Source organism: Gossypium hirsutum, chromosome A12, assembly GCF_007990345.1.
Source record: "Gossypium hirsutum isolate 1008001.06 chromosome A12, Gossypium_hirsutum_v2.1, whole genome shotgun sequence".
In the NCBI taxonomy this organism is placed as follows: domain Eukaryota; kingdom Viridiplantae; phylum Streptophyta; class Magnoliopsida; order Malvales; family Malvaceae; genus Gossypium; species Gossypium hirsutum.
In genome coordinates this window covers 91,589,935-91,605,228 of record NC_053435.1, presented here as the reverse complement: position 1 = coordinate 91,605,228, position 15,294 = coordinate 91,589,935, and the positions used below count along the sequence as shown (strand labels likewise).

The following is a 15,294-nucleotide window of genomic DNA, read 5'->3' as shown; positions in this document are numbered from 1 at the left end:
ACCATTTCATAAAATCATTATTTCATATATTTCATTTATATATCTCAATTCAATAACTTATTCTATTTCATATCTAAAACCTTACAACATTAGTCTTTCAATAATTATTTAAACCAACATTTTTCAATAAAAATAATTATAATTAATTCATATGACTATATTCAATTAACTCATACACTATTTCATTATTTCCAATTCATTCTATTTTCACTTCTTATTTCGATATTTTAACAAATTCATGAACCTTAAGTTCATGCTTCAAATCTCATGTCTCAATTCAATTCACAATTCAACTCATAAATTTTTTCTCGTATTTTCAATAGTACGATCAATCAAATTTATTTAATTTCTCATTTCAGTTATTCACCCTATTAACAAACCCGAACCTTGGCGAATACACTGATTCCAACCAAAACACCAGTACGGCACATTGTGCCTAAAACGGTGCTCAGTACCTGATCAATATATTAGAAGCAGTATACGACACATAAAGTGCCTGAAATGACACACGAGGTGCCTGATACGACACATAAAGTGCCTGATCGGCAAAGCCGATAAATCCCGTACTCTTCTAATCTTATGACATGCTAATTATATCCGACTCAGCCCGACTAGTTAATAGGGTATTCAAATCATTTTTCTATTTCAAATTCACTTTCAATTCAATGACAATTCAATTCAAATTCATTTTCCACTTTCCACTTTCTAATCAATATACAATTCAATACCAATACATATTTCAGATATTCACATATAATCATACATCGATTCAGTTCAAACCACTTTTCAATCAATACACAGTTCACATATTCACACATATTCACAATTTAATTCACTTTTATTCAATTCATATTTTTAATTCATTTTCCAATCAATTTCAAATCACTAATTACTTTTCAATCAATATACATTTCAAATACTCACATATTTTCTTCATTCAATTCAAATCACTTTTGGTTTCCAATAAATATACTTTCAAATATTCACATAATTCATAATTCAATTACTTAGTTCAAATCACTTTTAGTTTCCAATTTGTTCACATTCAATTTCAATAGCCATAAACATTTTTGAATCAATTTCATTCAAATCAATATTATCATTTCAATTGCTTACCTAATTTTACTTACTATACATTTTAATTAAAATATAACAATTAATAATAAATAGATTTGAATTATAGTAATGCAAACCGTGATTCTCATGTCTACTCCTCGTCCACTTTTTCTTTTCCTTTCTTCGTGGATGCCTCGAGTGCTATATTAGCTACAAAAAATTAAGATAATTTTCATAATCATTAATACAGTATTAATTCATGTCTAATATTTAAATTTTCCTATTCAATTTCTAATCAATTTCTACCTTAAATTCAATTTGGTCCTAATTAAATTCACTTACTTTCGTATCTTAATTCATACTTCATTTCTACTCAAATTTCAACCAAACTTAGACATAACTATCTAAATTTCCTCATAAATACCTAATTTTGAAATTCTTGCAATTTAGTCCCTACTATGCAAAACTTATAGCTTACTTTACAATTTAATCATTTAACCAATTCTAACTAGAATTTCTATCAATTAAACCCCTAATTTATCAATTTGTTCAACATGAACTATATTCAAAAACTAAGAATTTCCAAAACTTTAACTTGATTTCAACAAAACTTTGTTCTAAAGCTTCTAAAACATCAAAATTAAGTAAAAAGAACTTAATTGACTTACCAATTAAAGCTTTAAGCTTCAAAACCCGAATTTTTACTTTTTTCTGTTTTCTTCTCTCCTTTACCCGTGTTTCGAATTGCTCTCTGTTTCTTTTCTTCTTTGTTTTGTTTCTTTTCTTTTATTTACTTTATTATATATATATTAGTTAATAATAATAATATAATATAATAAATATCTATTTACTTAAAAAAGTAACTAAATAAATATATTACAAATGTATAAATACAATTATTACATTTGTATATTTTTATCACCATACACTTGACTTTAATTTAATTTAATTCATAATATGATATTTATAATAAATTAATTTAATAATAATTATTATAATAAATATCTTTAGCTTAAAATATAAGTAAATAAATAATTATATTACAAATGTTTACATATATTTATTACACATGTGTTTTATCATCACCCTTCATTTGTCAACTATTTAATTTAATTTATAATTTAATATCAATTAAATAATAAATATTTATTTAATAACAAATATATGTATTACAATTGTGCACGCATATATTTTTACAATTGTATATTACCATCACAATCCACTTGTCCTTATTTTATTTATTTCATAATATAATATAATATAATATAATATAATAATATAATTATTATAATTTAACATAATTAAATTTATAACTAATTTATTTATTTATATTAATTAAACAAACAAAACCGCCTTAACTTATGCTAAATGGCATATTTTCCATTTTGGTCATTTTTATTTTCTTTTAATCTACAATTCAAAATTTACCATTTATTCACTTTAGTCCTTTTTCCTAATTACTCTTAATTAAGCTAAATTCACCTAATTAGAACCTAATTAGGCACACCACTAGTCTTATAAATATTTCTAATAATTATTTACGAACCCATTTCACTAAGATGGAGGCCTGATATTGCACTTTTTTGATGCTCGTGAATTTTGGGTCATTACATTTCTCCCCCCTTAATAAATTTTGTCGTCGAAATTTACCTGCAAAGAGATGGGGGTATTGAGATCTCATAGTTTCTTCCAGTTTCCAAATTGCTTCTTCTACACTATGACTTTTCCACAACACTTCCACTAAGGAAACCTGTTTATTCCGTAACTTCTTTACCTTCCGAGCTAACATCTTCTGTCGAAATAATATGAGAAGGGTTTAATCGATATCTCCGTAGAATGAAAACATGAAAAACATCATGAATCTTCTGTAATTTCAGAGGCAATACAAAGCAATAGGCAACTAGCCCAACTCTTCCTATAATTTTTTTACAGCTTAATAAAACGAGGACTCAGTTTTTCTTTTCGGCTTAATATCAATATTTTCTTCCAAAACGATACTTTAAAAATATTTTGTCGCCAATAGGATACTCAATATCCAGGCGTTTTAAATTTGTATAAGATTTCTATCTGTTGAAGCTGCCTTTAGTCTATCTCAAATCTTCTTAACAATTTCCTCCGTTTATTGGATTAATTCTGGCCCTATCATTTTTCTTTCATTCAATATATAAGAATACCACACATCCTCATAATTTCTCGAATTTAAACTTCAACAAGTTTTTGAAGTGACCAATCAGTTCTGAATGCTACAAAATGAGCTGATTTCGTAAGCCTATCAACAATCACCCAAATAACATTCTTTTTACTTGCTGATAAGGGTAGTCCTATTACAAAATATTTCCCATTTCCATTCAAGAATGTTAATAGACTGAAGTAATCCAGCAGGAACCTAATGCTCTACCTTAACTCATTGATAAGTCAAACATTTATCCACATATTCGACCACATCTCTTTTCACTCCTGACCACCAATAAAATTTTTGTAAACTGTAATACATTTTCGTTCCTCTAGGATGCAAAACAAAATGACTATTATGAGCTTTGCGAAGTATCAACTTTTTCAATTTAGAAATATCCAGAATGCAAATTCGATTGTGAAATCTCAAGCAACCATAATTATCAAGGTTGAAATTTTCTAATATACCATTCTGAACCATTTCTCTTTTCCTCACCAATTTGTCATTTTCTAACTACACTGACTTAATCTGATCAACATCACCAATTTGATTTTTAATCCAGCTAATAAGCTTTCATCGTCATTGATACTAAGTTGAGCAAACATTGTTCGCAATTCAATTGCTGCTTTCTTGCTCAATGCATCAACTATAACATTAGCTTTATCAGGGTAATAATCAATAACACAATCAAAATTTTTCAAAAACTCTATCTAACGACGCTGTCTTAAATTCAACTCTTTTTCAGATAAAAGATTTTTGGGACTTTTATGATCGGTATAAATATAACACTTTTCATCATACAAATAGTGTATCAATATCTTTAAAACAAAAACCACAACAGCTAATTTCTAAATCGTGTGTCAGATAATTGCATTCATACATTTTTAGCTGACTAGATGCATAAGCAATCACTTCTAGTCTTACATCAAAACACGACTAAAACCATTCAAGAATCATCACTATAGATGACAATATTATTTCCATAAGAATTGAAAACCTTTAGTAGATTATCTTTAGAGTTATTCTTATAATCCTATATATATTTTTAGGTTCTACTTTGTTATACTTTTATATTCTCATTTTCATTTCCTTTTTTTCTTTCTCTTTTCGAGGCAAAAAATGATTATTCCAGTTATGGATCAGAGTTATTACTCTTAATCCAAACCTCGTAGAAATCTATTGGATCTATTGGACCGACAGCTGCCAACAGTCTCCTTGAGGTAACTGTTCTTTCTAAAGTTTGCCTCTTTTATTACACAATTTACAACTTTGCTATTTCTTCTTCTTCTTTTCACACTTTAGGTCACTATTTATTCACTAATTCTTAAAATCATTTTGCTACCTTTTTATGTTCTCTAAAGTACTTACACTGTTTTTTTTATGGTCAATTCTATTCTTATCTTCTATAATCTATTTTTTTAACTAAGGTCTTTATTTCTTTCTATACTTCTTTCTAAAATACCTCAAAGTAGAGTTGTCTTCCATGTTGTTATCCTTATTTTATTTGGTATAACAAGTTATACATGGGTTATTCATTGGACCAAGTTATACATGGGTTATATTTTAAATAAATAAATTATAATATTTAGGTTGAGTTTTTTAACATAAAAAATATTTTTTTTATCGTTATGTCTGTACTTTCATTAAAAAAGATTTATAGCATATCGTGTGGCATCTGTATTGCATGTCGATCGCGTGCTTCATAGTCAGTAACGAAGCTTGATTTCTTCTTTATCTTGAATAAATATATTTATTGATGCAGTGGACTCATTCATAATGAAAACCTGTTGGAGCAGTGTACTTATCCCAAGAAAACTTTGAAATAAACAGCAGAGTTGTGAGATGTTGGAGGCAAATTTCGTGGTCTCCTCCTTCTGTTTGTTTGGAAGTTGAATGTTGATGGTGCTTACAAATCCAACATGGCTTGATGTTATTGGAGACTCATATGGAAAATGGATTAGGGATTTTGGCCGTAGCCGGATGGGCCCGATCAGGCTTGTATCACCATTGAGCTCGATTGTTTAAAGGCTACCCAACAGATTAAAAGTTGTAATATCGTACGGATTTACAGGATAGTTGGGAGCTTCTCTAGAGGAATCAAGAAGTGGAAAGTAACTCACATGTATAGCTAGCATTGCTATAGATCTTCCTTTGGGTGTCCACGTCTTGGCTCAATCTCTTGGTGCGGTCATTTATGTCATACATGAGGACCATCACTGCTTGGAATTGCCAAGGCTGGTAAGTATGTAATAATATAGTCTCTTTTCCAATTTGATAAAAAATAACTTATCCATATATTTGAAAAATCATACTATACACACTTATAAGCTGCAACATACTATGATGGGAAATAAGGGATTTATGTAAGCAGAGATGCCAATAATAAAAAAATTATATGACAGCACAGTGACAGAAATTAGAATTACCCACCCCCATTTACAATGGAGCTTTGCCCCACCTTGGTTCCTTTCCTAATATGGGATAACAACAAAAATGAATGCTTTTCAACCTAATTTCTTGCTACAATTTAGACACAATTCGTTGTAGTTGATAATACTCTTATCTTGTCGCTTTCTGGGCTGCAAATCTTTCTGCAATTCATATATTTTATTGGAAACAATAACTTCACAATGGTATCTACCTGGCAAGGGCAGTCAGCATAGAATATCCAAAGAACTAGGCAAAGCAATACTCCAACTGAGATTTACCCCAGTCCTGCATTTACTATCTTAAGGTAATGCTCTAATGGATGGTAGTAATTTGAGCCAATCTTTTGTAACATATCCCTAACAAAATCACAGTTTTGCAGGCAAAGTAAGAGTGGAGTATAGTGCTCGAAAGCGAAGCTCTCATTAACTGCTGCCACCAGTTGCATGAATCTATCAGGTGTTATCTTTCTAGTTATGGTGCATAGCCCAGATGCCGAGACCATGTACGTGAAGTTTTACCAAACCTGAAAAAATATAAAAATTTAATCTAGTCGAACTTTTCTTGCATGAATAGGAGCCTTCTAAATTTTAGTACATAATTTGCAATGCGGTGTTTATCATTGTCAAGGGTAAAAGTTATACTATTTGTGAATTCTACCTGAAAGTTCATTGAAACTTAGTTGCAACGACAAATAATATCATGCTTTCCTCAAACACTAAATGACTAGGCCATTTTACTAGGACTTGAGTGTGAATGTTGGATATGGACATATGTTCAACACAGGTATGCTTATTTCTTTTCCAAGTTTTTTCATGTATTTGAACAGTTATTGGGGGATCATATATCTTTGTACCTTTTTCCAGATATGCATCGGTCTAGGTATTTGACTATTAACACAAACACACAACAAACCTTATTTTTGTAGAGTGTGGAACATTTTTACAAGCAAAAGCTAAGAGCAACAATTTATTTAGTTTACAATCTCGACTAAATTGGTAACACAATATTGAATGGATAATTATTTATTTTTTGATGGCTAAATATGTTTGTATCACCTAAAGCTAAATCTTGAAGGTAGAAAAGCTTCACATGCAAAAATAACTATTCAATATCCAAAGACTCTTTGTTCAATCTTGAAGGTAGAAAAGCTTCACATGCAAAAATAACTATTCAATATCCAAAGACTCTTTGTTCACTTTGGACAGACAAAATTGTTCCGGTAATGTCTGTGGGAAATAAATTGTGAACAAAAAGAAGAAAAAACTCAAACCAAATTATCAAATTTGGTAAACATACTAGAGAAGCATTTGCAATAGACACCTCATTTGACTCACATTGACAACCTTAGAGTTGAGAATCAAATGGAGAACATACAGGAGGCATTGAAGGCCCGGATTGATTATACTAACGATTGTCATCAGGGGAAGGATTAGAATTGGCAAAGGTATAAATATATGTATTGACAACTTTTACTAAACTATTGATGACTTGTTTGCTCTGAGTGAGTGTATGGTTTGTTGTTCTTTGATCAACATAAGAAAGTATGTTGCTAAGTGCGGTCTTTGCATGTGGATTTTCCACCCATTCTTCCATAGCCAAACAAGTGTTGGAAATCGCACTAAACACACAAAACAGGTCATTCATCCGTCAGACGATGACATCCATATAAGCATTTTGTCGTAGACAAGTCAAGGTTAAATTTCTTTAAGCTTTCTTCTAACAAAGAATAGCAGCCAAGTAATCATATATGGTAATAGGGGGAAAAAGCAAATAAGTAGAAATGACATGGAGGATCAATTTTTTCAAACAAACTACAACCACAAAACTGATACATTTGATATATTGTTTCAGTATGCAACCTTGAATTAGCAAATGCAAAAAGGTGCCAATGCATCTTGTATCAAATGTTAACAGTCTCTAAACATGCGGATGCTGATAGGATGTTAGATTTCTTACAAGAAAGCATGTAGGAAAAGTTTAAGTCTAACATCTTACTTGTTCAGGAGTATAAAAACTCCACAAAGGATGAAAGTAGTAGCTACTAGTAACCAGCCGCTCACTATGAATCTGCAACAATTTATTGATAGTGTTAGAAAGAGATGTGAATTTGTAGAATAACCGAAAGAGAGGAATTCCCAGACTAAGTGCCATTTAATTTCAGAACAAGTTTCCTATTTCCCATTTTTGTTTATATTCTAAATGTGATCAATAAGATAAGGTAAATAACTAATTTGAAAATTCAGAAAACAAGGATTGTAGAAAAAAGTTTGATGTTTAGTTATTTCATCATGTAAAAGTATAGATGGAAAATGGAAAAAACATTATATAGGCCCCAAAAGAACTTACATGTGAATGTTATGTTGGTGCCCTAGAACAGACAACACTGCAACAAAATTATGAACAAAATTTTAAATCGGCAAGACATGGTAATGGTCGAGAAACATATAAGATACAAATCAGTAATATATTATAGTGATACTTACAAAGACCAAGCAGGGCCAAAATTAGCATCACTGCTACCACGGAGATCAATGCCAATCGCTTAAAAACAAATTCGAAATACTTTGATTTGCATGCTAGTTTGACAATAATGAGGCAATATCAAATGGTTTAGGGGGACTATATACAACATTGAAGACTCTTCTTATTTTGACAGCATTTTCATCAGTCTTCTCTATAAGTGTATCTGCTATTGCATTTAAATCTATGTTCAACTTGTCGATGTCAGTCATGACATTGGAAGGAGGGAACAACTCGGTCACATTGATGGTTTTTCAAGAGAAAGGTATTGTGTAACATTATTTAGGATTTGCAGAGTGTAGTCGGACTGGTTTACAACATATTTCAAAGTATGCAACACTTTACCATGAAACTCATCTTGCCTAACTGAAAGAAGAATGCATCCAATCCTGTTCAGGAAACAATTCGCTGCTTAGATAAAGAAAAGAACATGAGCATAAATAAATACAAGAAAGAACATAAGCATAAAACACACACAGTCATGGAAAGTGCATAAATAAGTACAAGATAATTTGCTCGGTGCTTTGCTTTTTACTTTTTAATTTTTGCTTTCCACATCTTGTTTTTAGTTAATTATATGTTTATCATTTTTTTTTCTATTGAAAAGCAAAGGCACCAATAAAATCATAAACAAAGTAAATAAGATAGTAAAAGCTCCATAACATTGTAGACATTAACATTGTAGACATTAAAGTTCTATAAGTTAGAGTTATTACGCTGCAGCACTAGTGAACAATATGAGTAGTATAAGACAAATTGTTTGAGAATGATCTATTCTTTTCCTTTAATGTTTACTCTCCATCTGCAGTAATGATATGCCAAAAGAACCAAGCCAAAAGAAACGGACCACAACGCAACAAATATTAATCCCACTGCCCCTGTAAATCCAATTTACTGTACACAAAACAGTTGAAAATGCTAATCAGAAATATCTGATACATATATGAGCAAGCAGGATACGATCCTTAATGACAAGGTGCACGCTGAAACATGTTAGCTTAATGGTATCTTTAGCATTTCCTAAATGAGTATAAAATAACTTCTTCATTTGGTTTTTGGTTGAATAAATTACACTTTCTTATTAACAATAACAATCTATTATCATTTGACACAGATTGCAATTTAACCTCAGCATAAAGATGCAGATTTATTAGTTCAAGTATAATATATATATGTATATACAATCCAATACTGCTAAAAGTGAACAATCTATAAAGTAATTAGATTCAACAGATCAATCAACAGGCTATCAAGAAAGCAAGGTAAACTAAAGACTTTATCGCCCAGTAGTGGCAGTTGGTAATATTGCAACCACCGTGATAATGCTTAAAATGGCGCAGAAGGTCTGGCCTATTTGTCCTTTGTCCTGCCAACACCAGCGTGCTTGGAGACTTATAAGTTGTTAGTACTGGTGCTTGTGGCAGTTCTGATATCTCATTATTCTATGCACCTAAACTCACCCCTTCTGCATACACCACAAACATACAGTAAATATGAAACAATATGAGACAACAATTAGGAACAAAACTCTTTTCGTTTCTCTTAATCATACGGGTTAAGCTTACAGTAAGAGTGGGGAAAAGAAAAAAATAGAAAATAAGATATCAGATCTTTCAAAACTAGCAATGATCCCAACCAACTACTTCAATCTGCCTTACAATTCAGCAACCAAACATGAGAAAGGAAACATAAAGCAAACAATCAAAATAGAAAATGAAATAAAAACTTAAATAGGAACTCCACATTATAGTAGGAATCTAAACCGAATTATAGAACGCCAACCAGAAATGAGCATAACATGATCTGTGAACGGTCCATTTTGAGCCAAAACTGGAACTGAGCTCAAACAATAAATCCAACAATAAGCAAGGAAACGAAATGTCTAAATAAAATGGTGTTCTTCATTTGCAGCTTTAAGTAAAAGTTCACTGCCAACTCATCCTCTCAAGATTTAGGAAACTAAAAAGACAAATCTTAGGGACATTTCCCACAGGATCAGAAAAAATAGAAGCAAAAGCCACACTGGCAATGTGAAAAGAAACAGAAGAACATCTTAATTTCTCAGCTTCGTGATTTGATTATAGTGATATTGTAATCTAAGAAGCAATAAAATTATATAAAGCTTAATGGGGTAATACTTTGGAGGTAGATAATAGATAGAGACAGTGTCATGTGACTATAAAAGGTGGGTAGGATTAATAAAGTGATACGAAATTACAAAATAGAGTTCTCTTTTGAAAATATTTATTCGTTTTGTCATGGTGAAAACTAATATTGGAAAGCATACGCTACATTTACAAGTAAAATTGAAAAAAGAAAATGATATCATAAATTTCAGAGATCCATAATTAAAATTGTATTAAAAATAATTGTAACGCCCCAATTTTCGGGAATTCTGTGAATGTTGGCAAAATTTCATGCTTTGATTTTGTCATTTGTGAGTGAACTTATAAAATAGGACCTATGTGAAAATGTTTGAAAATGCTATAGGCTAAATTGAAGTGGCCAAATAAATAGGAGTGCAAAATAGGAGGATTTGCATGACAAACCTCCCATTTTACATGAAGTGGCTAGCCATCATGTTGTTGTAGACAAAATGTGCACTTGATATCCATAATTTATGGTACAAATTGATACAAATTGATAATAGGTTAGGTAAATGTTCCATGATAATAGGTTAGGTAAATGTTCCATGATAATGGGTTAGGTAAATGTTTCATGATAATGGGTTAGGTAAATGTTTCATGATAAGAATTTCATGTCGTTTGTATTAAAGAATTAAATTGATGAAATATGAAGTTTTATTAAAAGAAAAAGGGGTGAAAAGAACAAAGTTTTGTCCATCTTTGTTCATCATAGCTGAAAGTTAGAGAAGAGAAAGGAGAGGAGAAAGCTCTTGAGTATTCGGTCATTAGGAGGAGGAAAATTGAAGGTATGTTCTTGGTACCTTGTTTCTATTTTGAGGTTCATGAGTTCTTCTTGATTCTACCTTAACTCTTGAAGTATATTTTGATTTTTAGTTGTGTTAAAATGAAGGAAATAGTTGTTGTTTTATGTTCTTTTGATGAAAAATGGAAGATAGGTGAAGTTGAGCCAAACAAATGAGCATGCATGTGCCTTAGATGTTAAAGGAAAAAATCAGCTAACACGTTGTGCTTTAAAAGGATGAAATGGAGATTATACTTAAGTAAAATCATAGATATGTGATGATTGATTGGTGATATACATGTTTAAATAACATGCATGCAAGGTATGTGTGAAAGAGTGATTTGGTAATAAATCTGCTTGGGACAGCAGCAGTAACGTGACTTTGGAAAATCACCATAAATTGTGGGAGATAAATTAGAAGCTGAATAAATTATGTAATTAAAGCTTATTGAGTCTAGTTTCTAATGAAATAAACAAGAACATATTTTGAATTCTGTACAATGAGAAATTTGATTCGTAATGAAGAGTGGTCAGATTAGTCAAACAGTGAAACATGCGAAATTTTGAGAAAAATCTGGTATTGATTGGCCAAACCAAAAATTCTAAAAATTTTATGGATATAAGATATATGAGTCTATTTTCAGGGAAAATTAACGGCACTTGATTTGGAGTTTCATAGCTCCAGTTATAAATAATTTAGTGACTGTTGCTCAGGAAGACAGCTTGCAGTGAAATTATGATTATGTGGTAAACATTGACAAAAAATTTGTTAATGAGTTGCTTATTGATTTCTTATAAGCTTACTATGATCTACAGGTGTGGTTGTCGAATATTGTAAGGGGTTAATACGTAGTTTGTATTTGAATAGTTAGATTAACGTGTTAGTAATCCAATTGTAGGCGGTTCGTGTGTGGATCTCGTCAGCATATCGTCGCAAACAGGTGTGTAACTAACACCCTCTTTCTTAGTCTAGATCGGCAAAAACCGAAAAGCCGAAATGCCGAAAACCGGTATTTTGTAGATTTGCGAGTGTGCGAATGCTTGTGAGGTAAATCGATTAATGTTTTTGGTAAGCTGCAATGTTTGGACTGCAAAGTGCATGATTTCTGTGCCCTCGATATTTTTGGGCTTAATGGGCCAAAATTGGAATGATGGGCCAACGGGCCCAATTCGGTAAGAACCCTCGGTACGTGATTCTGTTAGTACGTGAAAAGTAGGAATATGCATGAAAAATCCTAAAATAGATAAATTACTGAAATACCTTTAAAAGTGAAAAATTTACAGTTTTACCCCTAGTAGATAAATTACCGAAATACCCTTAGGGTTAAATTGACTTAAATGCATGTTTGACTGTTGTTATTTACTGCATGCCATGTTGTTATTATCTGATGCATGGGATTGGGATATTGACGGAGGAAGTACTGAAAGTGGCTTGTCCACATACTGGAGGCTTTGCCTCAATTTACTGTTAACTGAGCAGCAAGGCTGCAACTGTGGAGTCTTGGGCTGGGTGGGTTGAGCTATTCCCCACATGGAGTGTATGGCTGGTACGGGTGGAGTGTAGTGGTTGGTGGGTTGAGTAGTCTCCCCAAATGGGTTTGCATATGTTTATTGATGTTGCATGTATTTTGAAATGGGCCTATGGGCCATACTGTTATCTGAATAAGGGGCTAAGGCCCAGTTTATTGTAATCTGAAAAGGGCTCTGGCCCAGTATCACTGTTACCTGAATGGGCTTAGGCCCAATGGGCTTGAGCTGACTTGGGCTTTGAATGGGTTTTCCTTACACACTGAGTTTCCCCAAACTTACCCCTTTTATTTTCATCCACGCAGGAAATCCCCAACCATAGTGGGCTTGGAGCTGTGAGGGAATTCGGAGTGGCCACCCGTTCTGAAAGTTTGATTTTCTTCTGGTGAACTGGACATCCTTTTATTTACGTTGAAGTTTTTGGGCTTTTAAATGTAATAAGGCCGCTTAATTATTTTTTATGGTTTTAATATGTATTACTAAGATAGGTAATACTTATTTTAACTGTTGAAATTGGATAGCTTTAGGGCGCGTTTTCAAAAACAACAGTTGATTTCAAAATAACACGACAACAAGCAAAGCTTCCGCAATGAAAGTATTTTTCCAAAATTAATCACTTTTCCAAAAAATGACTTAATCAAATCGGTTTCCTAGAAATATCCATGACGTTAAGGTGTGGCAATGACAGTATGCATGTCTAGGATTGGATCTGAAGGGAGCTTGGTACTTAAGCAGTCCGATGGACTCACCACTTCTTTTCCGGTTTCTTACCTGGTGCACAGCTTCCATTCACTTTAACCCTTAATGAATTAATCTTTTGAACATCAAGTACGATTTTCTGGACTTAGAATGGAAATTTTTTTTTTAACATTTTTGATGTGGCATGTCGGATCCGGCCATAACTTCTGGGCCGGGTTTGGGGTGCTACATTTAGTGGTATCAGAGCCTAGGTTGCAACAACTCGGCTATGGAATGGGTTTACAAAAACAAAGATTTTTGAAAACGAAAAAAATTATAAAGATTGCGAAAAACGTGATTTTCAAAATTTAGATCTTTAGAAGGTGGCATTCCGAATCTCAAGCCCAAGCCTGTAAGTATTACTCTAAATTCTTCTGAATATTTTTTTAACTTATCTATCTGTACTGAAATCCTGCTAGGATACTCTAGATAGGATGATACTGAAACCATAGGAAAATCTGATAAGAGATTGAAACTGTAGCTAGACTTCTATTCTACGAAAACAAACGCTGAACTACTGTCTGATTCATAAAACATCTGTAATAAACACTGGAATATTAATTGATGCATAAAAATTCGTAATTAAGATAATACGATATGAGTACAAGAGGCCGTGGAACCGAAAAAGTGCTCGAGCGAGATCTTCGTCTTCGAGACATATGCCGGCGGTGGATGCACCGGTACCACCGGCAACAGAGGTAGAGTCTCATGACCGTAGTGCCGAGGATGATGCCCTGTCACAGGTAATGCTTCGTGTTCTGGAAAGGGTTACCGGGGCAAGTACGGGCAATGGAGTTCGGGGATTTATTTCTGAACGACTTCGGGCTAACGGAGCGGAGATCTTTAGGGGCGTGTCTGGTATAGCCCCGAATGTGGCGGAATATTGGTTGAAGGCCACAGAACGGATTATGGACAACTTGGACTGCTCTGAGGAGATTGTGAGTGGGGTATCTGTTCTAAGTCCTTTGGGTCACTCGGTTAGGGTAGACAAACTGTATAGGGATGTACCCTTAGAAACTCAAGGTAGGATTTTCCCTGGAGATCTGATGGAGTTATCGTTCGGAGATTTTGATCTTATTTTGGGAATGGACTGGCTTGTTAAGCATAAGACGACCCTGGATTGTGCTGCTAAACGAATGGTGTTAAGGACCACAAAGGATGAATAGTGATAGGTGAGCGAAGGGATTATTTGTCCAATGTAGTTCGGCTTTAAGAGCCGAAAAGTGGATTCGAAAAGGTTGTGAGGCCTATTTGGCATTTGTAAGTCAGTCAGAAGAGGAGGGACTGACAGTGGATAAGGTTAGGACCGTAAAGGAGTTCCAAGATGTTTTTCCGGAGGAGCTTTCAGGATTGCCTCCGAACCGAGAAGTTGAGTTTGGAAAAGATTTATTGCCTGGAACGGCGCCCGTGTCCATTGCACCGTATAGGATGGCATCGAAGGAGTTAGTGGAATTAAAGACTCAAATTCAAGAGTTGTTGGATAGGGGCTTCATTAGGCCAAGCGTGTCTCCATGGGGAGCACCGGTGCTATTTATGAAAAAGAAGGATGGTACGATACGGATGTGCTTTGATTATCGCCAGTTGAACAAACTGACGATTAAGAATAAGTATCTACTGCCAAGGATTGACGACCTGTTTGACCAACTTAGAGGAGCTTTTGTATATTCCAAGATCGACCTTCGATCTGGATATCATCAGTTAAGGGTCAATGAGGCAGATATCCATAAGACAGCATTCAGGGGTCATTACGAGTTTCTGGTTATGCCATTTGGACTGACGAACGCTCCTGCAGCATTTATGGATCTGATGAATCGTGTGTTCGAACCATTTTTTTTATCAGTTCCTAGTCGCCTTTATTAACGATATCCTGGTAGATTTTTAAACTGAAGCGAAACATGATGAGCATCTCCGTATAGTGCTGC

At 33.2% G+C, this 15,294-nt stretch overlaps 1 protein-coding gene across 7 annotated transcripts; it reads right to left on the bottom strand.

Annotated features, from left to right (window-relative positions):
• Window positions 1-5,587: 5,587 nt before the first annotated feature.
• Window positions 5,588-10,336, bottom strand: LOC107934515 (uncharacterized). Of its 7 annotated transcripts, none has more exons than XM_016866966.2 (6): window positions 9,962-10,333; window positions 8,525-8,568; window positions 8,143-8,200; window positions 8,006-8,042; window positions 7,655-7,726; window positions 5,588-6,182 (listed from the first exon to the last, which is right to left on the bottom strand). In XM_016866966.2, the coding sequence occupies exons 1-6, from the start codon at window positions 9,972-9,974 to the stop codon at window positions 6,131-6,133; spliced, it is 276 nt and encodes a 91-aa protein (XP_016722455.1). In that variant the 5' UTR covers window positions 9,975-10,333; the 3' UTR covers window positions 5,588-6,130. The 7 variants fall into 7 exon arrangements, 4 of the variants coding, with proteins under 4 accessions (XP_016722455.1, XP_040939009.1, XP_016722453.1 ...); XM_041083075.1 differs by having other exon boundaries at window positions 8,896-10,331; XM_016866964.2 differs by lacking the exon at window positions 5,588-6,182 and adding an exon at window positions 6,193-7,277 and having other exon boundaries at window positions 9,962-10,336.
• Window positions 10,337-15,294: the final 4,958 nt, after the last annotated feature.